Raw genomic sequence first — 25,915 nt, forward strand, 5'->3', positions numbered from 1 at the left:
GGCAGCACAGCTAGATCAACATATACATAGAGCATCAATGCTGTTACTTAATCTGCCATCCATGCTGTGGTGACATGAGGGACAGCAAAAGCAACAGCCCTCATGGTCATAGAGTGTTTAAACTGTATTTGGTTAGTCTGCACAACTAAGGTAACACTATATGACACTATAATGTAACTCACACAATTTTTCATTCTCTCATAACAGTGATTTAAATATTCAGTTCCCTATGCATGCACTTCATGAGATTGGTATAAAATTAGGATGTAATATGGCACATTCTCTAAAAATATCCATATACAGTTGTCTTCATCATTGGTACATGAGGTTGAACAGGACTCCCTATGTATACATATGGGACCCCTGGCTGTGTAACTCTCCCACTGTTGACTTCACTGTAGCACAAGCATTTCACTGGTTGAGGTTTGTGAAGCTTCCACTGTTTCCAAATAGCAAAATCACAATGGTACCATCACCTACAGTATCTAAAGTCTTCTTTAAGGATTTGAGGGCTCTCTCTTCAGGTATGAAGTACTTCTATGTATGAAGCCCCCCCCCTTTTTTTTTTTTCCCAAAGGCTAACATTTCATACCTAGGTACATCCATAGATAGGCAACAACCATAATTCCCTCATCATTGATAAGCATCCAACTATAAAGTCAGATGCTCAGTTTTAGCTAAGATCAGCTGAAAATTTGGCTCCATGTGCTGAACTCTGCAGGTTTGGAAGCAACGGTTACATTCTCACTTGCTCCTTTAACTCAGTACTTAAAAAAGAAAAGATCTGAAATACTCTTCTACGCCTAGAAAAGTACAGAGAAATATTATACTAAATATTATAGTATACTTCTACATACAGAAGTACAGAGAAATACTGTAGTGTATTCAAGGTGTCATTTCGCTGTTCTATGCTCCTCAGAGAGAGAAATTAGAACTGAGATGTTGGATGCCCTTCCCAGATACGTGAGGTACATTCCAATAGCAAGCTCAGGCAAAAAATTCCCACTGCCACCCACCAATAATCCAATGAGATCCACACACACACCACACACACAGACACATATTAAGCAAAATAAAAACATAACTCCATTATAAAACTGAAATATGAAGACATTCATTTACAGTGCCCTAAAGAAAAAAAAAGCACCAGCTTAGCTCTTTGCAGCATTGCATGTGACATATTTCATTATAAATTACCTCAAACCCAAACTTGAGACACTTCTAATATAATGATGCTGATGTCAGCCCCACTGAAGAACTTCACATCCTCTGTAATGATAGGATGGAGGCTAAGCTTAGGGTACTAGGAGATGCTTTGTGTCATTAACTATTTGTTTCCACTAGCAGCCATAATATGTACTACTCAAAATAAATGCAAGGTGTTAAGAAAACAAAGTGCAAAAAGCTTTCACATAATTTTTCAAGGGTTTTTTTGTGTATTTCCACTAAATTCTTGGGTGTTCATTTGCTGATGCTTTCTCAGCAACTTGCAAGATACAGAAACTGATATCTCTGGTGATATAGTACACAGAACAAAAGTCTATGACTTCCATTTCCTCTTTCAGATTTCAAGCCTGTGACACTTCTGAGGTAAAGAAGGTAGAGGGTTTTGAACTATTGATATTAAACTAATCGTAACATATCACAGTCTGAAAAAGAAGGACTCGGTGTCTTCTGTCCCCACACAACAAGTCACTGAGTTGCCTGCTGGGTGTACTACCAACCCCCTGATAATCAGGGCAGTGCTCATCTCTGAGCTTCAGCCATCTAAAAGGGAGACAGCCAAAACTAATTGATGAGGCATCTGGTTAACACTGACTAATAGGTCTCCAGAGAATTATTTATATCACCTGCCTTAGAGGATGTTTTAAGATGGGTTGAATCACTCCCTGGAGATGTGCTCTGGAGAGCACCTGCATGACCAGTTCACACTACCTCCCCAGCTTCTTGATATTTAAAGTTGTATAAAGTGAACACCACCCTAATAGCAGGTTATCACAAATGAAGTATTAGATACATGATAACGTCAGAAAAAAAACAGTTATTCCAGAACATCACAATTAATCTGTTAAATTTAATTCCCTTACTAACAAGCAGCAGATATGAAGGGTAAAACAGTGCAAAGCCAGTAACTCCTCTGTCCGTTCAAGTAACAGCATTATTGCTGGCTGGCTAATTGGCTGTTTCTTGGCAACCTAGATTACAGTGTGTTGCAGAAGTTCAATTCTTATACCACAGAGAGTAGTATTATCTCATTACACTGATTAAAGTATAAAAAAGTCTGCAATTTGATCAAAGCAGACCACAGCTACAGTCAATATATAGTCAAGGTCTATGCACTATTTCCATGCTAGGGTGGCATGCCAGAATGAGATCCTATCTGAAATAAAATGCATTTCCTTCCATCCACAGATTTCCTGAGTAAGATGAGCATCAAGCCACTTATTGAAGGATGTCTCCTATAATGATTTCAAAATAAGCATGTGATAATAAACCTATGTGCAAAAAATTCTGAAATAGAAGTCTACAAACAATGATTGCTCTCCATATGCAAACACACACAGATACACATACTCGTACATTAAGTTTTCCAAAAAGGTAGGCTTGCCAGTCATCATGCAGTGTCACACCTGCAAGAAAGAAATCCCATCCACAAGACACAATGACCAAGATACACAACCTTCCCAGCAGGTTATCTGCCACCTTTCAAAGGCACCTACTTGCTTTCAGTTGTACTAGGCATTGGAAGAAACACTTTGATGAAGATTCCCCTTTTGAGAATCTATTGTCTTGCTGCTGCTCCATGCTTCATCAGTATTTTCAGGAGATTTCACCTCTGCCTTGTTTGTCAGTATGGTGGATTTGGCAGGCTTGCAAATAAAGCAGAGGAATGTGAAACAGGACAGCAAACCTTCAGAAATGCTGGACGAGAAAAGCTTTTTGCACGGGTGGCAGAACTGGTAAAACACCAACATGAAGAGGACAGCCATGCAGTAACTTATCAGGAGCTGCAAGACCAACAACGGGGCGCAGACATACAGGTAGATATCGGTTTTATAGATGTACCACATCAGCAGGAGGAATGCATTCTCAATGAATCGCAGTATGTAATACACGGTCAGTCGGTACCAGTTTTGGGATTTGTTAATTAAGTCAGGATCATTGAGCTTCACCTGCACTGCCGACCAGCAGAACATGTTAATGCCAGCGTACAGGAAGGTGAGAAGGCACAAGACGATGGTGGTGCCGACCCTGCTCAATGCCTTCTCTATGTTCTCAGGAAATGGGGACTTGCTTTGCCAGAAGAGAACCCACGGGTAGAAGAAAAAACCAAAGAAATTCACGAGCACAACAGGGAGAATCCAGATTTGAAGGACTGAACTGAAAAGGACCAACACCGTAACCCGCGTAGCAATCTCAAAGCTTCTCCACAGGAATATGCAGAGGTAGGCAGCTGGTTTCACGCTGACATCATAATCGTCATACTTAATCTTAATAGCCAGGATGTTGCAGCGTAAGGCACCATATACAATTGACAGGAGAGAAAGCACCATAAAAATACCTACAAAGAGAAAAGACAATCAGGACCGTCAGCTTAGCAGGAGTTAAAGACATTGCATTAGAGCAGTGCAAAGATGTAGTTGTCTTCACAGCTCTCCAGGGGACTCCCAGAAGGGTGCAATGACAAAAAACAAACAAACCAACCACAAAAATCCACCCTCCCCAACAAAACAAAACAACAACCACCGAACAAAAAAACTCAATACCAAAACAAACAAAAACATTCCTTGTATACACTTCTGGGTTCTTACTCTAACCCTACCTCCTGTTTTGGCCCCCATTTATCACTTTTCCGAGTAGCTAGAAAGAAAAAAAGGCACTTAACAATCACAAGTGTCTCTTCCTCTTCCCCCTGCCCAGGGCTGTTCATACATATACTGTCTTTGGTAATTATACAGCTCAGTCGTAAGAGTAAGGTCACAGTATCACAGAATGTTTGGGATTGGAAGGGACCTCAAAAGATCATCTAGTCCAATCCCCCTGCTGGAGCAGGAACGCCTAGGTGAGGTCGCACAGGAATGTGTCCAGGCAGTCTTTGAATGTCTCCAAATGTCTCTCAAACTCTCTCACTACCCCATGAGGTACAGGGATGCTGCTCCCCCTTTGCACAGATGATGGACTGTGAAACAGAAGCTGAAATTTTGGAGTTACTTGGGCGTGCAGATACCTCAGTGTTTGTGAGGTTCTATGTTGAAGCAAATTGTCTGAGCTCAAACAATACATCTGTAATGGAGCTCAGAATTGAAAGCCAAAGGAATTTAAACCCAGAACGATCTGCACTTTTTCTGTCCATGTAGACAGAAATTTGCTCACCTGTCAACACTACACACCTATTTTCTGTGGAGAGTCTCTGGCTGTGTGCTGTGAACAAGCCAGGGCTTGATGCGGCTGTGCTACACGGAAGGATTTCCCTGAGACACCAGAGACAAAAGGAAAGTAAACAGAAGCCGCTCTGCCCTCGACCCAGGCTGCAGGAGGGGCGTTGCCGCTGCGCATGAACAGTCTGTGAACAGTGCCCTGCAGCCAATCACCATAGTGGGGGGGCATGAGTGACTGTGAGTGTAACCAATTGTAGCCTGCGCTTGCCGCATGGCCTTTTGGTATAGAGTATATAAGGCTTGGAAAAACGTGGTCTCGGGGACATTGATATTCAGTGTTGTTTAAGAGTTCATTAAAGAGTACGGATGGTAAATTCACATTGAATTAGACTCCTTACTCTCGCCCGGCCCGCCCGTTCGATCAAAGAGCTTATGCCGGCGTCTGGATTCGTCGAATTTGCTACCACTACAATTGGTAGCAGAGGATGGTTCGTTAGCAGAGCATAACGCTTCGGATCTACATATGGTAGCAGAAGGATGGATCGTTAGCAAAGCATATCGCTCCGGATCGAAATTACTGCGGTGAGCAGCGTTCATAAAAACGGAGCCAAGCCGGGGTGTGGGATAGTGTGCTTAGTCCGGTATCAAAAGACGGGCACCAGTCGAGCTGGCCACTCGCATCCTACGGTTAAGACCGCGCTGATAAGATAATGGATATTGAAACAGCCGCGGCACTGCTGACGACTATTCTCTCTAAGAGAGGTATTGAATCGTCACAGGAAAAGCTAATCACATTGATTTTTTTAGCTCAGAAGTGGGGACACTTTGGAGAAGTTCCACTTTTGTTTTCCCCAACAGAATGGAGATCAGTGGGGGACACTATGTGGGACAAAACTATCAGAGGGGAAGAAGAGAAAGAAATTAAAGCTGTGAGAGAATTGTGGAAAACCGTATTAGAATCATTAGAAGTTATGAAATCGGAACAACGTGCCGCCCTAAGAGCCGCGGAGGCGCTTGTCCCAGAACAAACCTGGACTGATAAAACTTGTCCAAAAGAAAAGAGGGGCCTGTGGGCTACTCTGTGGGGTCTGCCTGCCGTTCGGGGTGGTCGCGGGGTCCCGGCTCAGCCAATACTTTCACAATCCGATCTGCAACGCGGATTAGAAACTGCGCGGCTCGTAAACAAAGAACCGGAAGTTTCCCCCTCCGAGTCTCTGGGGCAATGTGCCAAGAAGGCGGAAGTGCAACTAGTCGACTGTCCGGATGTGGGAGGCCCTGAGTGCCGCCCTCCTCCTACCGCTCCGCCTCTGCCCTGCCCCGAGCCGGACGCCCCACCTCCCTCCGAGAAAAACGTGGGGGCCCGGCCCGGACCGGCCGCGGCGCAGCCGCCGGGGCCGGGGCCGCCTCAAACTTTGCCTCCGCAAGCACCCGCGGAAGTTTTTTGTGAGCCTCCTCCTACATCATTGGGCTCACCCCAAGCAGTAGAGCAGTTACTGCAAGTCATTACCAACAAGCTTGAACAACTTAAGAGTGTCAAATGTAGAGAAAAATAAGGAACAAATTGAGTTTCAAAAACCAGCTTGCCCTTCACAAACAATGCCATCAAAGGTGCCTATAGACTCTACTGACCAGCCGCAGCCCCGACGTAGCAGATGGTCAGGGGTCATCAAAGATGCCATTCTAGAAGGTGATTGGTCTCCAGCAAAATTAGCCCTACCGGTAATTCAAAATATGAACACTCAGACAGCGGTATGGGAACCACACGATTGGAAAATTTTGCAGCAAGCAAAACAAACAATCACCAACTATGGTATACGTTCAGAAGCGACCAGACAAATACTGCATTGGATTTTTACCGCTGACTTATTGTGTCCCATGGACTGTCAAAATTTAATGCGCCTATTATTAACTCCAGCGCAATTCCTCCTGTGGGAATCAGCTTGGTATCAACGAGCGCAGCAAGAAACAGCAAAACACACCAGTCCAAATGACCCATTAACCAATGTGGTACCTGATGCCTATACAGGTCGTGGACAGTATGCTACCATAGAAGTTCAACTGCGATTTACAGCTGAAATTCACCGAAAAGCTGCACAACTTGCCCTAGATGCCTTCTTAACCTTATCGGGACCATTAGCTCCCTCATTCAGCGGAATACGCCAAGGCACCACAGAAGATTTCTCACATTTTATTGACCGGCTACATGAGGGAGTAATGCAAAATCCGGACTTATCAGAAGAAATGAAAAATCAAATGTTTCGGCTGTTAGCTTTTGATAATGCAAATTCAAAGACTAAACAAATATTAGCAACTCTGCCACCAGGATCATCAGTAGAACAAATGCTGACACGAGTAGCCAGATCAGAAGAACACCAAAGTGCAGAGGTGATGGCTGCCGCTTTCGAAGGGGTCATGCAGAGATCTCTCCGACAAGTTAGCCAGCAAGTCTCATCTACAATGCAACCAGTTGTAGCAGCAGTTCAGCGATCAACAAATAAATTCTGTAAATCATCATACAATTCCTGTCATCGCTGTGGAAGTAAAGAACACGTCCGAACGAACTGTACTGCAGCAGTTTGGTGTGACAGATGCCAGTCTAACACTCATGCTACAAAAATTTGCCGGAGATCGGGAAACGGTCAAGTGAGCGCGAACGGAGTGCGCGCGAGGACACAAAGAACATCTCCGAACCTGTATCCCAATCAGCGACCAACTGTGAACCAGGCTTCTTTCACCTCAACAAGCCAAGCACCGCAGGAAGCCTCGGAGTTGATGTGGAGACAGCAGTAGATATAACATTGACCAATACTGCAATTCATAGAATACCAACGAATGCTAAAGGACCTTTATTTAGACAAGATAGTCTCATTGGAGGCCTATTGATTGGCCGTTCTTCTGCTAGTATCAAAGGTCTTATAGTAATACCAGGTATAATTGATGCAGATTTCACAGGAACTGTTCAAATCCTGGCCTACACTCTGCATCCGCCAATTTTTATTCCTTCTGGGAGTAGAATAGCTCAGGTAGTAGCACTGGAAAACTGCCTACCAATGCTTCCAGGAGTCCCTCCAGCATCCTCAACAGAAAGGCGTGATAAAGGATTTGGATCGACCGGTCCTGCAGTTTGCTTCACCTCATCAATGACTCAGCGTCCCATGTTACGTGTGCAACTATTTCAGTCTGATTCTACTGTTGTTGTAGAGGTAAATGCAATGCTTGATACTGGAGCTGATGTCTCCATCATTAGTCAATTCAAATGGCCACGAAATTGGAAACTTCAAAAATCAATCTCTTCCACTGTAGCTGGAGTAGGGGGTCAAACTACTCCAAATATAAGTGTTGATCCCATTTCGATTAGTTTCCCTGAAGGTCAGTGTGTTACCCTTAGGGTGTATGTAATGGAATTGCCAAGCAGCCTTGAGGCGCTTATTGGCCGTGACGTCTTGGGGCAACTTGGTGCCGTGTTAACTACTTCACCTTTTCCTTAGTGGTCACTGGAAAGCAGTTGCCCAACCCTCCATTGACCTGGTTAACAGATAGCCTAGTTTGGGTTGACCAGTGGCCATTAACAGAAGAGCGACTGCAAAAGGCACGTGAATTAGTAGAAGAGCAATTAGTTGCAGGCCATATCAAGCCTTCTACTAGTCCATGGAATACCCCAATTTTTGTAATACCAAAAAAGAGTGGAAAGTGGCGATTATTACATGACTTGCGAAAGGTAAATGATCAAATGCAAGCCATGGGTGCTTTACAGCCTGGATTACCATCACCTGTAATGTTACCAGAAAATTGGCATATTCTAATTATAGATTTAAAGGATTGTTTCTTTACCATTCCTTTACATGAGCAAGATACACAGCGTTTTGCATTTACACTGCCTTCAGTAAACAAAGCGGAACCAGCTAAAAGGTATGAGTGGGTAGTGCTACCGCAAGGTATGAAAAATTCTCCTACACTGTGCCAAATGTATGTTGCATGGGCACTTCAACCTATTCGTGCATCATGGAAACAAACAATTATTTATCATTATATGGATGATATTCTGTTCTGTCAACAAGCTGAGTTCACAGAAAGTTCCATAGTCCAAATTACGATCAAACTCAAAGAAAAGGGGTTGGTTATAGCTCCAGAGAAAGTTCAAAAGTCTGCACCTTGGAAATACCTTGGTTGGTCCATTTGTGATGCACAGATTCGTCCACAAAAAATTGAATTACATACTGATTTACAAACTTTAAATGATGTCCAAAAATTGTTAGGGGACATACAATGGATTAGAAATTGCGTAGGCATTACTAACAATGATATAGCACCTCTTACTTCACTTCTAAAAGGAGGTGATCCAGCTAAGAAAATAAGCTTAGAGTCCGTGCATCTCAAATGTCTTTCTGATATTATACAAAAAGTACAGACAAATTGGTCTAGCCGAAGACTTTCTGATCGACCAATTTCCCTCCTTATTAGCAATCTAGAACATCCGTGTGCAATCATCTGCCAGTGGCAAAACAAAAACGGGGAATTCCCCATAGATGTTGCTACAGATTCTTCCTTTTGTGCCACTGTCAGATTGAAAACAAAAAATGATTTACGATTATTAGAGTGGATTTTTCTCAGTGTCCAACCAAAATTCAGTATTCAGACGAGACCAGAAGCAATTGGAGAATTGATTCGAAAAGGAAGATCTCGAATATTAGAAATTAGCGGTCAGGAACCAGATGACATCAGTATTCCGATAAATGGAGCCGATTTAGAATGGTGGCTGAGACATTCGATGCCTGTACAGAATGCATTATTAGGATTTATAGGCAAGGTACATTCACGACAACCAAAAGGTAAACTATGGCAATTCCTTAGAACAAATCAGTGGTTAGAGAGAAGCAAAGTAAAAGCAAAACCTGTTGAAGGCCTTACAGTATATACAGATGCAGGAAAACGAAGACACCAGGCAGCATGTGTCTGGCAAGAGAATAGTCAATGGAAACAGCATTTAATTGAAGGTTCAAAAGAGGATTCATTGCAGACTTTAGAGCTCACGGCAGTAATATGGGCCTTAAATAATTGGCTGAAATCTGCTTTAAATGTTGTCACAGATTCTTTGTATGTAGCAGGTGTAATACCCAGAATGGAAAATGCCCTGTTAAGACAATCGAATAATCCTCGATTAGGAAAATTGTTTGTACAATTGAGAGCTATTTTAAATCAAAGAAAAGAACCCTGTTGTGTGATTCACATCCGCAGTCATCAATGGAATCTTGGTCTAGGTGAAGGAAATCAAATTGCAGATAGTTTAGTAAGTTCAGTACAGCACATGCCTCCAACAGATAAATTCCAACAAGCGAGACAAAGTCATGAGAGCTTTCATCAGAATGCCAGAGGTCTCCAAAGACAATTCGATTTAACTTTAAATGAAGCAAGAAGTATTGTACAGGCATGTCCTCAGTGTGGAAGCCAGATGTTAGGTATAGGAATCGGTGTCAATCCTCGAGGTTTAAAAGCCTTAGAAGTATGGCAAATGGATGTGACACATGTGCCAGAATTTGGAAGACTTAAATATGTGCATGTCACAATCGATACTTTTTCAAAAATGATATGGGCTACTGCTTTACCAGGGGAAAAAGCACTACATGTATGTAAACATCTTACAGCTTGTTTTGCTGTAATGGGTGTCCCAGAAAAGATTAAGACAGACAATGGCCCTGCCTATGTTAGCCAGAAAGTTAGAACTTTTCTAATGAAATGGGGAGTGAAACACGTTACAGGTATACCTCATTCCCCAACAGGCCAAGGAATCATCGAGAGAGCACATCAAATGATTAAAGGGTATTTGAGCAAACAGAAGCAGGAAGAGTCAGATTGTCAACAGCGTTTAGCAAAGGTGTTGTTTACCTTGAATTATTTATGTCTAACTGGAGATCATGAGGAGCCTCCTGTGATCATTCATCATTATCAGATCAGACTAGGAAGGAAAAACACTTTACCGGAATTCACGGTGAGATATCGTGATCCCACCACTGGATTGTGGAAGGGACCAGTACCTGTTATTTTTAATGGTAGAGGGTATATGTGTCTCTCCACAGATCAAGGTCCATTGTGGGTTCCAAGCCGAGCAGTAAAGCCGGAGTTGAAACAAACTCAACCAAGTCAACTCCCTGCAGCAGAACCTTCGGAGGTCACAGAGTGAGGTGTAACCTTTGCATTGATTTAGCTGTGACATGTATGCGTACTATAGTTATATAAGTAGATCTTTAAACACCACTACCTCTTGAGTAAGTTTATCAACACCCAGCACATCGTTTGTTATAAGTTGAGTATCTTTAAACCAAAGTTCTTGGAATTTGTTTAATCAATCCATTGTGATATTTAAACGGCAATGGAATACCTCAGGTTTATTGCAAAGTGCACTGTTTACGTTGATTGTTGTTGTTATTTATATGTTATGTATAAGTTGTTTTTTATCACATATCAAAGAAGGATTAGTACACACAGCTAATCAATCCTGGCTTGTCCAAAAAGAAAAAAAAAAAGGAGGAATTGTGGAGAGTCTCTGGCTGTGTGCTGTGAACAAGCCAGGGCTTGATGCGGCTGTGCTACACGGAAGGATTTCCCTGAGACACCAGAGACAAAAGGAAAGTAAACAGAAGCCGCTCTGCCCTCGACCCAGGCTGCAGGAGGGGCGTTGCCGCTGCGCATGAACAGTCTGTGAACAGTGCCCTGCAGCCAATCACCATAGTGGGGGGGCATGAGTGACTGTGAGTGTAACCAATTGTAGCCTGCGCTTGCCGCATGGCCTTTTGGTATAGAGTATATAAGGCTTGGAAAAACGTGGTCTCGGGGACATTGATATTCAGTGTTGTTTAAGAGTTCATTAAAGAGTACGGATGGTAAATTCACATTGAATTAGACTCCTTACTCTCGCCCGGCCCGCCCGTTCGATCAAAGAGCTTATGCCGGCGTCTGGATTCGTCGAATTTGCTACCACTACAATTTTCCTCATACATGTATCTATATCACACATTTAAAACCATACTCCTTTTAAAAATGTCTTTAAATTCAGGTCAACTTTCAGTATCTCCCATCTACCCAGAATCCCCCAGGTGAAGGTTTTACAGCATTTGATTTCTTCAGAAAGTGAAGGTGGAAGACAGTTTTTACCTGGCTTGCCCTCCAGAAGCAGCAGGAAAAAAAGCTTTCTGGCACTGCAGGAGGGAGTCTTGTCTTGCAACATTAAGTGTGTACAGATGTGCAAGAACTCTGGATGCACAGAGTAAGCATTCATAGAGAAGTACTTTGATGTTCAGAAGCGCTCACTGCCCACGGTTTTGTTAGCATTTGCATACCTTCTTCACAATTTGTACCAACATGCTGAATAGCTGATTTAGGGGACTAGTTTTAGGCACCCCTAATCAATACTTTTAGTTTCAATCTTAGCATTTAGTGCACACAAGGAACACTTCAAATGCAAATGAGTTAAGCACAGTAAAAATGATTGAGTTGTTTCTTTTAGAAAGTTTCAGTGAAGCCAACTGTGATGCTACAGGGCATTATATTGCATCTGATAAAATAATCAGAATCAAAAATTCTTGATTATGTCAATTACTTTTGCAATGCTTAGCAATCAGCACTTTCTGCAGCCTTCAATTAGTTTATGTGTCAATATCCTATAAATGACCTGGATTCCCTGCTTTGCTATAGCTATATAGTCGTGATGATCATGGTTTTTTTCCTAATTAAAATTATTAATTTCTAAGCATGGCTTTGAAAGAAACAAGTGTATTTTCCAATCTATAACAACTTTCTAACGGGATTTTCTCTATTACTTCAGCTAAACTCTCTCCCACCCTGATCCTCAAATACCTCTGAACTTTGGAAAAGAATTAATCAGTCCTTTATATCTAATCTTCCAATATCACTCAGTAAGCTGTAGAACATTTGCCATTTTATATGGTAGTTTTGTACACGCCAATGTGTTGGTGCATGTATTCTCTGAAAATTGTAATGTATTTGCTTGTTCAACACTTAAATTTTTAATAGATTTTTTAAACATTTTTTCTTACAGCAACGTACTTGATAGGACAATTTTTAAATGTTATGTTTTAGAACAACATTGCCTGAAAGCAGAAGAGCAAGTGAATGCAGTCAAAAATACTGCTTGATTTCCTGTGGCTCTTTACAAAAATCTTGCTGTAGTTTTGAGCTGGCTCTAGAACTGTAAAAGAACAAGTAACTTCTATCAGCTAATGAAGCGAAAGAATATCCTCAGAGTTAAAGAAAAAAAAAAGCAAACAAAAAAACCACAACTACCCACTGGGGACAGGGTGCTGATGCCCTGGAACTCTGCCTGCTTTCTGCTTTGATAAGCTGAAACATCTATCTTACTACCCAATTTCATTTTAGGGATTCTGTATTAATCTCAAACTTGTCTTAAAAACTCAAGCCTTCAAAATAAGCATTTGTCCATTGATAGAAACTAGGTCATGCTGACTCTGGTCGTCCCATCCTGCTCCTTTCTCAAAAGCTCAGTACTGCCACCAAATCTTCAGTTCAAACATCACTTTTAAATTTGTGAGAAAGATGATTTAAAGCAACGACAAAGGAAAATGTGGGAGGATGACATTATTGTTGCTTTTACTCAACCTGAGCAAGCAAAGAAGTAAAAATTTAAAAGGCAAAGCATCTTCTCCTGAACAGTCCCAAATCCTGTAGCAGTCCTCATAAAGGTAGCATTTCTCTTCTTCCTGCCTACTCCCAGCAAGCTGTACTTTTCTTACAAATCTGAGGTGCACATTCACAGCCATTGAGAGATACACTGTTGTACTTATTATTATCATCATCATGTTTCAAGTCTTTTCAAAACCTGGTCTTTCCCACTTCAGATATTGCTCAGAGAATGAAATCTGCTCTGGATGAGCTACCTCATAAATACCTATTACTGAAACTTTACATTCAGATGAAGAATCACAAGTTATCTATCACATAAACTGTATTTTTCTAAACTGACAATCAGAACCCTTGAAAAATAAGGGCACTTATTTTGTTACTCAGGGCAAGGCACCTAGACACAATATTTTTTTTTGCCTTAAGATGTAATTTCAATACTTAAAAACAACTATTCATACTCAAAAAGTACTCAAAGAATGTTGCTCATACAATGAGAAAAGTATTCTGTGATCAGAGCTTAATGAGTTGAGGAGAAGCAACTGTAGAAGTTTGTTTTAATATATCTGGTAAGACCACCACCAAAGTGCAGTTCATTAACATTAGGAAAGTGATGCTGCCAGCACCAGCAAACTGAAACAAATCATAAACCCAAAGCTTCTATTCTTGAAGATGGCAGTCACAGCTACAAATTTTCATTTAAGAAATTAAAAAGTACCTTTTTCAGCACAATAATTTTATTTTCAAACAGTAGGAAATCCACCTTTTGAAATTATTTTATGACTGTAAGCAGCACTTGACAAAGATAACTTGACTGCTGCGAATGGCACAAAAACTTTCAGCTTACAAAAACTTTCAGCTTACAAAAACATCACTCTTAATGGACACACATCTTCCGCATTCAATACTGCACACTGAGAACTGGTCATTTTTCAAGGGTAAGAGGCCAAGTCACACATCTCCCATCTCCAGCTAGCTGTTTTTGGTAATTAAAGCTAATTCAGGTCTTTCTGGTACCTCCTGGCCTTGTGCTTCTCCAGGTGGTACTACTTAAGAGGTCCTGATAGCTGCCCAACAGTACCTAAGTAGACGGTAGCCTGATGTCAGTTACCCCTGCGAAGTAAGGCCGTAGCTGGCCCTAAGACAACACATGGTACCAGCAGATGCTGAAGGATTTCATCCAGGGTGAAGCTCAAATGCACATCCTTCAGTGTCTGTTCTGGGAGTGGGCATTTCATACAGTAACAAGTCAGTGACTTCTTCCTAATTACGCTGTAACCAAACAAAGAGCTGGATATCTAGAACCAGGACTCAGATTACACTATCACATGTGGGTTTACAGTGTTGCATTTCATCCAACAACATTTCTATACAATTCATGAAGAACAATCACAGAAGCTTTACATCTTTCATCACTAAACTAGAGGCTCTGTCCTGCTTTTGCAATTCTTCTTAGTTCTCTTGATCTTACATTCTTGGCAGACAGTGAAATGACAATTTTGGAGAATGCCAGGCACTGGCAAGAATCTGATCATCCAGTAGAAAACATCCAGAGAAATTAATGAATATAATGAAATACAAGAGAAATATGCAGAATGGCTCAGGTTGAAAAGGGCTAGACATAGGCATACTTTTTTCAGAAATATTTAATTCAATGTTGGAAGCACTAATGAGTTTCAAACAGATCTGAAAGGGACAAACCAGCAATGTAGAATGATGGTGAACAGCTTTACGTTCACAGGTGATACCAACCAAGCAGAATTTACACAGAATAGCAGATGGAGCAGTGTAGGAATCCAGAGAATAAGAGACTGATGAGGACACAAGACAAAAAAGTGTGGAAATCAAAATACAAGAAGACAGTGATAATTATAACACAGACAAATGGAAAAGTGTGGAAGAAGAGTTGGACCAGCTGTTAAATTACTTGGACAATGCTCCAAGATCAAATGGTTGTAATCATGTCCTTATGCATGAGAATCCTTGTGTACACATAAACAACAAGATGAACTGTGCTATGTATCATTCCCATAGATTTGAGAGACTGAATAACACTGGTTGAGGCTGAATAACACTGATGGACAAAAAGTACTACCGAAGAAATAAGCTGGCTAAAGAGATTGCAGAAAGTTTCAATATTTCACAAGGTAAAATACACACAAGAGGAATATGGTTAGGACTCTTGGGGTTGTTTTTTCTGACGAATGAGCTTTAACAGACATTGCCATTGTTCCTAAATCACTGATTTTCTTTTCATTTCTTTATTTTAGAATCACACCTACTATGGAGATGGCTCCTGGGATACATGAGGCGACTACTGCATTTGCTGGTGAGTTTACTGAACTCCCTGATGAGCCAGCTTATCTCTGGTTGTTTCACTTCACCCACAGAAGGTCACCTATCAGTCTGCAATTCAGAATCTATCTCAGCAGTGACTGATAAAAGTCAGAAGTAATAGGGTGTTGCAAATCATTATTAAAAACGCAATACCTTAACCATCTGGAACACAGCACTTCTCTTTGGAAATCATGACCAGTAAGGTCAACAACAGTAACACAAGAAATATAATAAAAATATGACCCTTCTCCAGCAAATGCCATCTGCACCAAAGTGAATGGAAATTTTGCTAATTGCACCACTCAGCAGTGGATTCAGCTGCTTGGTTCTTATCCCGTGCCACAGATGTCATGGTTATTCAAAAAGCCAACCTAAGCAATGAAGTACTCAGAAACTGTCAGGAGCAATGTCTTTCAAGTAACTACCACTATGATCTTAAACAAGTACTTTTCTATAAAGACCGTTACCTGTTGTAATATCTTTATGTGCTGACTCACCCATTGGTATACTAAAGTTTTCCATTCCCTGAGTTGAGAGGAGCACCCTGATGTTTCTATAAAGGCTTCTCCAAAAAACTTAGTTCCTTACCTTGGTACACAGCCACCCAAGGCACCAGAACTGAAGAAAGTCTTCAGATTCATCACATGTCACCTCAGCCTCTCTGGCTGAGAAAGACCCCTGGCCTCCCAAGGCCTCAGGGACATAAAAAAGGCTATTTTGTATCTCAGTGGAAACACACCTCCAGTTCACACAGCTGCCAAAGTCCTTTATTTATTTTTTTTTTTTTCCCCCACCAAAATGCTGATGGCCCTACAACCAGCTGAAGTAGGTTCTTCATTCAGCAGCCAGCCAGCAAATTAAGACTTTTTTTCAAGGAGCTGCAGCACTTTATGGATCAAGATTCAGAGTCCCATGGTAAGACAGATGTGGTGCAGCACTGCTTGGTGAAGGCTTAACAGCTTGGGTTCACAGGTGAGATGCCCACATCTGCATGCCAACCTATTGAGTCCTGCCTTTTGATTCCAAATTCAGTCTGGCATAAGACCGTTCACATCCTCAGTCTATATTTGAAACTGCATTCCTGAAAGCCCACCTTCCTTAATGCAGCATGGCAAAACATACTGTACACTGTGCCCCAAGGAATTTTCCAGAATCAAAAAGCAATGTGGAAAAGTGGTATATCTTTTTTTCTTCTTCGTGCAGACAAGCTAATCCTTCCAGCTGCCTCCCTCTCATGCCATAATGGCCACTTATCAAACTAATGTTTTTACAGCAACCCAAGTATGCTACAGAAAGCATAATAGGCTAAACCATGATAAATCTGAGAACAACATCACCATTGAAAGCTGTCAGGGACATGAAACCTATTGTGATATGTCTGGTTCTTGCCCAGGGTGGCTACACTTGACTGCTGACCCTTCTCCTCTCCCTCCCACCAAAACACAGAGGCAATAACAACAGCTCTACCTACTTCTGGCAGCCGTGATCTCCTGCTGCAGGACACAGATGTAGAGCTGGAGTGTGAGCTGGGGCGCGGAGCCGAGGAATGCCTGGATCACAGACGCCCTGCTGAATGCGGATCTGTGCGTACACAACTTTCCTTCAGCCTGGCCCACTTCCTTCTCGATCTCTTCTGAGTACCCATCCTTGGGCATCTGCCTCTTCTTTGTGATGCTGACATAGGGCTCTTCAACTCTGCCAGCATGGAAGTAAATGTAAAAGACTTCCACACACCTACAAGCAAATCAGTAATTAGAGTAAAAGGGAAAGAAAAAAAAAAGAAAGAAAAGCATAGGTCTTCCCATCATGTACTAAATAACCCGTTCACAGACCAAAGCCTGTACATTTTATCTTGGTAAATTTGGAATGTACAGATTTCACCCTTTAAAACATGAACTACATGCAACTAGAGGATAAGAATCTGGCAGTGCCCTTTGGGCTGTCTGTAGTACTCTGACACAGGAGGTGGTTTAATTGTTTCCTATGAGCTGCTCTTGCTCTCTGCTGCCCCATTGAAGTCATTACACTACTCATCCACTACAGTGTTCATAGGCTCTCATCCTAGGACCCAAACTGGAAGTGTTTCTTCAGATTCTCCCGTCTGTCTCTTGGTGTTATCTGTACATTTGTGACACGGCAATAAAACCACTTCTTATACCTTACACAAACAATCTCGGACATTGGGGAGAAGCTCAGGGTACACACGCACATCTCAAACAGTTGGACTCTAGGCCTTGCTTTACCAAGGAAGGGTCCCAAAACACAAGTAACAAGCCGTAGCAGCAGTAACAAGAACAAACAGTTTAGAGCCTCACAGCTCTGAACATAAAGATTTTTAAAAGACAGAGAAACAGGAGCTTTGCTCCTTATGTTTGCTTACATTTATGGCACTGTTTAAGGAATATTAAACACAATCTTGCAAAAATATTCTAAATAAGAAGATGCAATGATTCCAATTGCTGCAGCTTTTTGTACTTCAAACCCAGGTGGACCAAACCTTCTTGTTTATATAGGTCTAATTCACCACAGATTAACTTCCAAACAAAAAAAAGAGGTGCCAGCACATTCATTTCTATTCTAAAATTACATATTGTTGTAATACAAGCTGCCTCTACCCATGCACATAGAATAAGCCATACATTTGGGAAGGAATGGAAAAGGGCTAAAGGGGTTGGCAGCAGCAAATGCTGTAGCAACAAGGACAAGTTGGCTCCTTCAGTATTAAAGAGGATAATACAACCTCAGACACATTTATGAAAGGAAAGTTTCTGAAACTTCCTTCCAATGCCTATTTTCCGTTTGGCAAAAACTTCATAAAAAATATTTTGAGAGAGTTGCTTGGCTATGAAGGTGTCAAGGACGGGCTTAGGCAAGAAGCAGGACCCAAAAAACAAAGCAGAACAATCAGCCTTGTCTGGGAAGTAATAACAAGCAAGGATATACTGAGGTACAGATGAAGTCACAAGCTGAGGGGGAAGGGAGAAGAAAGAAACACTCTTTCTGTCACATTGCATAAAATACAGGGCCTGCTCTGGAGGAGTCCATATACAGCAGGCCCAGAAATGATAAATGACATTGACTACTAAAAAGTAAAACCCTTAGAAGCCCAAACCCAGTGCAGACACAACCTGGTTTCTCTTTTATGCCTAAGACTGGTATGGACCTCAAGAAGAAAAACAATTGCAGTGTGAGCAACAAGACAGGTGAGGGCTGGCTTCCAGCCCAGAGGGAAGCTTGGGGAAGAGAAACCTCCACTGCAAGGGTGACCTGCAGCACCAGTTCTGGTCACATCTCCTCCCACGGCCCAACACGCATGGCATCTTCTTCTTTTGTAGGCATCAATCTCTGATGAGGACTGAGCTGCCTTCTTTCCTTTCATAACGCCTGCTGGGGTTCATCGCTTCCACCTGGTTGCCTCTGTAGGTAACACTTGCTAGAACGCAGCATCTCTGAGTCTCTGACAGGTCAGATTTGACCAGTGAGTTTTTGTAATGCACATATTTTTAAACAGAAGAAAAACCTCATATCTTACAATCACAAAGCATGGAGCTGCACATGTCTGAGATTCTGAACTCCCGTTTCCTTCTCAGCTTGATTTTCTTCAACAATTGCTAAGTTAGAGCCTAACACAGCCTTCTAGGGGAAAACTCACAGACTGAATTGTAAAGCAGCACTGATAGAAATTCAAATAAAAGCATACTGACTTTTGTTTTAATAAACTCGATTTCACTTTTCCCCTAACTGGACGACTAGGAAGTTTCACCTGCTCTAGATGAACAGTGTTAGGATCCTGTAGTACTATCCTTGATTAACTAGGCTTCAGCTACTATTATCACTAAAGCTATTTGAAGTGCCTGGTATGACAGAGGCTCCATTCACAGTGGTTACTTTCTGTTTTCCCCTTGTTAATATTTTCAGTCCCTGCCAGTCTTGTTCCATGTGAAAGAATCCACAAAGCCAAAAGTAAAATGTGAAAAAATAATAAAGCACAACAGTCTATGAGATTCTGAAATGAATAAATTGATTTTATTAAAAAAAAAAAAAAAAATCCCAGAACACTTCTGTCTCACTTAGTATTCACAGCCATCTGCTCATCCTGAGCGGAGGGCAACTCTGAAGCTATTACAGAAAATGAGATCTCAGCATCAGTCTCTGAACTCTCACCATGTGCGATTAGAAGCAGATAGAGTCTGTGGACCCATCTAACAAAAAAGCACTAATCCCATAAAAGAGATTATAAAATTTGTGAGACTCCTGATTGTAGCAAATATTATAATCAACAAAATGTTGGGTTTTAGAGCAAGCATTTGCTTTGTATTTATTAAGCATTAAGTAGCAGTATATCATTTGTGATGGGAAATTTTATGTCTGTATAGAAAAGCAAACACAAGGCAAAATGAATGGTCTGATCAACAAACTTTAGGGCCAAAGGGAACTTTTAGAGAGTAATAAAAATCGTATGTGCAAGCACTCAGATTACATCAGTAATTACGTTCTGTCCATCCCCTGCAAGACTGCCTCTGGAGATCATGCCTTCTGGGGCCAACAACAAATGTACTCAAGACGCTCACTCCTGCCACTGCCCAAGCAACAGTTTCAAACAGGAGCAGACTGGCAGCTGCTACACTAGAAAGAGCACCAGTCTAAACGTTTAAATAATGAAGTGTAAGAGGGGCATAAGCACTTGTAGAACCATCCAGGTGAGAAGAGTGCAGAACAGTGATGAATAATCAAATCAGATCACGTACCTGCACTATGTTACAACTTTGTCTATGAAATGCATTCAGAAAAGTTGTCTTTAAATGAACTGGCTTGTTCTTTTTTAGCATGAAACACAACTGAAAGACAATGCAAGCAGGCGACTGCTTCAAGCCAGTTTTCCTCCACACTTAACAAACACTGCTACAGAACAGGGAACTCCCCAGAAGCTCCAGTTGCTCACTGCTCATTGTTGCTCTGCTCTGGAGGGAAAGGAATGGGAGATGCCAACTTCTGCACCATCCATCTCCCACAACAGAGTGATGTTTAGGGCCCTTTCAATAGATCCTCACTCACACGGCATTAACAGCAGGTGTGCAGCTGGCTGGCTTCTTTGCATGTGAAGCAATGACAGTTGCAGTGCTGGCTCTGAAGGAACTAAAATTACTTTGAAGCAAAAAAAAAAAAGTCACATCTACTTTATACAATGAAAGTTAAAAGGTAAGAAAGACAGTGCTGCTTTCTGCCCTGCTGCCAAATCTTGGCAGAAAGGAGCACTATACTTTTTCAAGGACCCTGACAGTGCCTACAAAGAGTGAATCAGCTGCAACACGTGTCTTCTACACAGTCAGTAGGAGGAATAATCCTATCCTTATATGTCTGCTGAGGGCAAGCACCTCATTCCCTCTTTTAATCATGGATGTGTGGGATTTAAATACAGGCAAAATAATGGTGGTGTGAAGAGGGAGCAGGCAATGAAAACAGGGATCTTCCCACAGCCAACAAGGGCTCCAAGAGCAAACATCTACTCGAGACACTTATCCACACAAGCTCATTACAAACATACAAGCAGCTTTCTCTGATGACTCAGTTTTTAATAACTCCCTTTCTTTAGAGCAGTGTGCAAAAGACTTATCAGTCCTGCAGATTTGCTTACCTCTGTCAGAAAAAGGTTTTTTCCTCACTCATTGTTCTACCTTCCATCTGCACTGACTTTCTATTCATCACATCTTGGACACCTAACACATCCACTCAAGAACAAGGGGGAAAAGAAAGCCTGAAGAAGTTATAGGCATATTCTTCCCATCTGGAAAAGAGGGAGATGCATCAACGGTTGTAAAGTTTAGCGCTAGCAGAATCTCCTACAGTAAAGTCTGCCAATGGAAGTCCTCCAAAGAAGAAAGTCTTTCAGACCTGTGCTATTCTGAACTACAAAGCAGGTCACTAGGAAAGACAGACTATCCACAAGGGACAATGCTTCTGCACAATGTGACTGAAGCATTAGCTGTGCTGTTATAGCTTATTAAATTTCAAACTGCAAAAGTAGGTGCTCAAGACATTAGTGACTCTGATAATTTCAGCCTATAAGTGTTGTTTTGTTTCATTTTGTTTGGTGTTCTGTTTTGGTTTGGTTTTTTTTGTTATTTTGGTTTTGGGGTTTTTTTGTTGTTTTTTGTTTTTCTGTACTTCCTGCTGCTTACAGAATCTTGCTTTGGCTCTAACAGCAGCCCCCTGGCAGTTTGATGCAAACTTCCTACTGCATCTGCTTTGCTGCTGTCCAAACAGTCCATAGACACATGTAATTGCTTCTCCTTATGCCTTGAGAAACAAAGCCCAAAATCCCATTAAAAAAAAGTCTACTGTTTATATCCTTGTCCCATTAAAATCTGAGGAAAACATTCATTAGCATTTTATATAGGGGTCTGTTATATTTGCTTTCGATCTGTTTCACAAGAGAGGTTCGTCATCCTGCAGACATGGCCATCTCCAAATTGCATGTTTCTTGTAAGGAAGAACCCGTAATTTCAAGGAGACCCGTAGTCACTCAGCTTTCCTCTCCATGAAGTTGGTATTAGAAGAAAGCACTGCCAAGTTAACACCAGCCTCTTCAGTCCTGTCTTCAGTAAATCGGAGAGTGAGGAACCACCTCATCCAGCAGCTGTACAGTACAACATCACCGACACCTGCTGCTTGTGACTGTAAGGCCCGACTGTTCAAGTCAGTTTGTTGGAAATCTGCATCACTCACTTCAGCTCCTGACCTACCCAGTGCTGGCAGAATAGAAAGGGGCAAACAAGTTAACAGAGGTTTCTCTATCCCCCTTTCTGAAGTGTTGTTTGCACTTGGAACAAATCACTAAATGAGGAGCAGTATGCTAGCAAAAATACCTCCAGTTACTATTTATTGGGAATTATAGCAGCACCTGGCATCTCAAGATGATCTCAGTGCCAGAAAGCTCATCATGGCCTTCTGCAAAGAAAAGAAAAAATGTATTAAATCTCTCATTGGAAGAAGTTATTGTTTCAAGTCTTTTTTGGTGTGTGTAATAAATTACTTGATGTGGGAAGTCTCCTTTTACCATTACAAGTAACCAGATATATGTTCTAAGCATCCAGACAAATCAGTGTGCTCACAAGAAGTGGCACCAACCTGAAATGCTGCAAGAATCCCCCACAGTGCCCAGAAACCTGCAGTCACTTTGTTCCAGCCAAGTTTCTGCGTAGTCTCTGGCAGGCCTGCATCCTGGGGATCAGAGCCAGCCCACCGAGAGGGGGAGGAATTTTACTTTACAAATTGGTCTGAGTTTATAGAGAAACTCCTATGGACTGGGAGAAGGAGTTTAAAAAGGATGCATTAGCAGCACTCTCCAAGTACAGCATAAATCCTCTTCAGAAAGACGGAAGCTTCCTAATTTTAGTGGTTCCAGTGGCAGCAGCAGGACAGCAAGTGCCTCCTGAACAGGTGGAGTGTGGGTGTTTGGGGAAGGTGGTGGTAGGCAAGAAGGTTTTATAAGAGACTACTTTTTTCTCTGTCACACAGAAGATTCAAAATAGGCTGGATCATTTGGCTTACAAAGCTAAATACCCTCCTTCCCTGCCAAGATATTTCCAAACCATTCCCTAAAATCTAAACTTAACTTTTTAAGGGAAAAGGGAAGAGGAAAAAATGTCAAGCTTTTATTAATAAGATGATGAATTAAACTCCCACAATGTACATGGGCTGTCTGCAAACCAGTGCACTGGTATTTGAATATTTAAGTCTGAACAGAGAAATACTAACCATCCTGTATCATGTCATGAACCCAACAGAGATGGTTAAAAAGCCAGTGTTAGCTTTTTCAAAGCCAGTCAAAGCAGACTGTCCTCTGTTGGAGCATGACCCTTTCACACAGCCTATGTGCCCTCTAACATTTAATTCTGATGCTGCAAGCAGACAGAGCCTGGGGTGGTCCTACTGTCTGTGTGTCCTATTTGACCTAATTTGACCCTACGCTCCCCTAAAAGGCCCTGGGCTGTGCCAGTGAGATATGAGAGAGACAGAACACAGGGGAGTGAGGCTTCATACTGGAGGAGCAGATGGCTAACAGCATCCGGACTCTGGTGCAAAGGAGCAGAGGTTTGCCTAAAAGGATGGAAAAATATGGCTTCAAGGACAACGGTCCATTTCAGCTTACAATGGTTAAAACCACAGTGCAATGATGATATAGCCAAATAGTATTTTGCCTTCTAGCTGTCACCTCAAACTCATGTGTATTCCAGTCCACACAGGACAGAAAGTCTCCCATACAAGGTAGAGAAAGGTATTTCATAGGCTGAGAACATGTCGGCTTTTACAGTGCAGTTCTATACCCAATGGGAAGTGATTGGTTTCCTCTTCTGCAAGATAAAGTAATTTTTAGAGGCATTGGACAGGAAGGCAAAACTTAGGAAAAAAGACCTTTAATGTCTGTCTCGGACCGATTACTTTGCCTTCCCACACTTCTCTACTGTATCCTACAAATAGACAAATTTCCCTGAATTTAAAGAGAGGTTGTTTCCTCTGAAACTCTTGATTTGTAGAGTCCTTCCAGCCTTTAGCTGGAAAAAAGTTTTTCAGGTTGCATGAATGTACTACCCTCTTTTTTTTAGTAATTATAATTCCAGTTATCCTGGGTCTAGAGAGAGGTTAATGTGCATCAGTTCAAAGCGCCTAAAAGATGCCATAGGAACTGTGACACAGGCACACAGTAACGCTTCCAGAACATCTTCAAACCTCCTGAAAACGCTAAGTTAGAAAATCTTTGAGAAAGGCAAAAGTGCAGAGCTGGTGGTGCACTCCTACACTGCAGCATCATGGAGAATAGAAGGCTCCCATATACCCACTAGTTTTACAGTAGTTACTGCATCTGGGAGCTCACCAACACAGCCAAAATAATGTTCTGCACAGGAGGAGACTTGTGTTGTAAACAGATAAGCTTAATGTTGAGAAAGAAAGAGAAAGTGAAAGGCTTAGTGGTTAAGGCTGAGGCAGAAGTTTATGCATCTTCCACAGAATTAGAAAGAAAATCCTCTAATTTGTTGCTGTTGCTTACAAACCTTTGTCTGCTTCTTCCCATCTTGCAGCTTGACATGACATACTTTCGTTGTCTGAGCTCAAGAAATTCATTGAGAATGACAAAAGTAATGAACACCATTTTCTCTTTGATAACTTTTCTCTTTGGTGCCACTCTTACTTTCCAAACAAAGAATGTGGAGGTATTTTGTTCATAGCTTTTAGAAAATCAGAGCTCTTCATGAACTTAACTGTTAAGCCATAGCTTGAATCTCTTTAAAACAAAAAACCTCAGCCACAGTTATAGAGGAATTCAATGCTTTTGTGAAGTATAAGATGTTCTGTAACATCCAAAATGTTCATCATGGTTAGCTTGAGCATCACAGATCTTCCTTTTCCCCACTGTCCAGCAGTTTCAAAAATTAGGGGATACTTCTCCTAACCTCTACTAGAGACAGACTGTGCAAAAAGATTTGAATATAAATTTAAAATGAAAGCCTCCAACAAATGTTTTGTCACTGGGTCACTGGGTTTCACCACCTCTGTAATGTTTCAACTAACAAGTTGTTGTTGGGGGGGGAAGGTCATTTGTTTGGTTTTGTTTGAGTTTTTGTTTGTTTTCCTAAGGACATTTTCAATCAGAAGTTGAAAAAAAATATCTCAAAAGCAATTTGGAGCAAGAAGTTCACTTTTGGTAAAAAGAGACAGACTAAAGCATAAGTAATATTTTGAATTTGCACAGATGGGATGGGACGGGTACTAACAGTGTTTTAAACCAGCAACTAAGTCTTCATTTTTTTTCTTGGAAGCAACCTTGGAGTAAAGTGCTTTGGATATACCAGGAATGAACAAACACAACCATTTGCAAAAAGCCACACGGAGAGAAAAGAAGAGAAGAACCCGCCACCAGGCAGCGGCTCTGCCAGGCGCTCCGCGCAGCGCATCCCGCCCGCCACCTACACCTCCAGGGGGGGCTTGAAGGTCAGAAAGCACCACGCCCCTCGTTGTGCTTCTCCCTAACGATGTTTTAAATGGGAATTACTCCTCCCGCGGACTTCAGGAATAAGACTGGGAAGGATGTGATCGCGGCTAGCACCGGTGCGGAGCAACACCGGCCGCCCGGGTGCGGGCGCGCCCGCAGGGCACAAAGGCCGGGGCGCTCCGGGTGTCCCTGCGAGCCCTCCCGGCTGGCCGGCTGAGATGGGAAGGGGCGGCGGGGCGGGGTGCGGCGGGACTCACCGACCTGACGAGGGGCCCCAGCTGCAGGAGGTGCAGCAGCAGCACCAGAGGGCGGTCGCGGCTGACGTCCCGGTGGATGAAGACCAGGCTGAGCTGCACCAGCGCGCAGGGCAGGAGGGCGAAGAGCAGCGTCAGCCACTGCCACATGCGGTCCCCCGCCGCACGGTACGCGCCGCTCAGGCACAGGGCAGCCGCCGTCTCGGCCACGAAGAGGACGAGGGAGACGAGGACCGAGCCCGGGAATTTCATCGCCGCCGCCGGCACCACCACCACCCGCCCTCCCGCGTTTTCGCCGCAGC

General features: G+C 42.2%; 1 protein-coding gene across 1 annotated transcript; it reads right to left on the bottom strand.

Moving 5' to 3' along the window:
• Positions 1-1,089: 1,089 nt before the first annotated feature.
• XK (X-linked Kx blood group antigen, Kell and VPS13A binding protein) lies at positions 1,090-25,915 on the bottom strand. Its single transcript, XM_065852469.2, has 3 exons — positions 25,621-25,915; positions 16,840-17,102; positions 1,090-3,562 (listed from the first exon to the last, which is right to left on the bottom strand). Exons 1-3 carry the CDS (start codon positions 25,863-25,865, stop codon positions 2,736-2,738), a joined length of 1,335 nt encoding a protein of 444 aa, XP_065708541.1. The 5' UTR covers positions 25,866-25,915; the 3' UTR covers positions 1,090-2,735.

This window comes from Patagioenas fasciata, chromosome 1 (assembly GCF_037038585.1).
Source record: "Patagioenas fasciata isolate bPatFas1 chromosome 1, bPatFas1.hap1, whole genome shotgun sequence".
NCBI lineage: Eukaryota > Metazoa > Chordata > Aves > Columbiformes > Columbidae > Patagioenas > Patagioenas fasciata.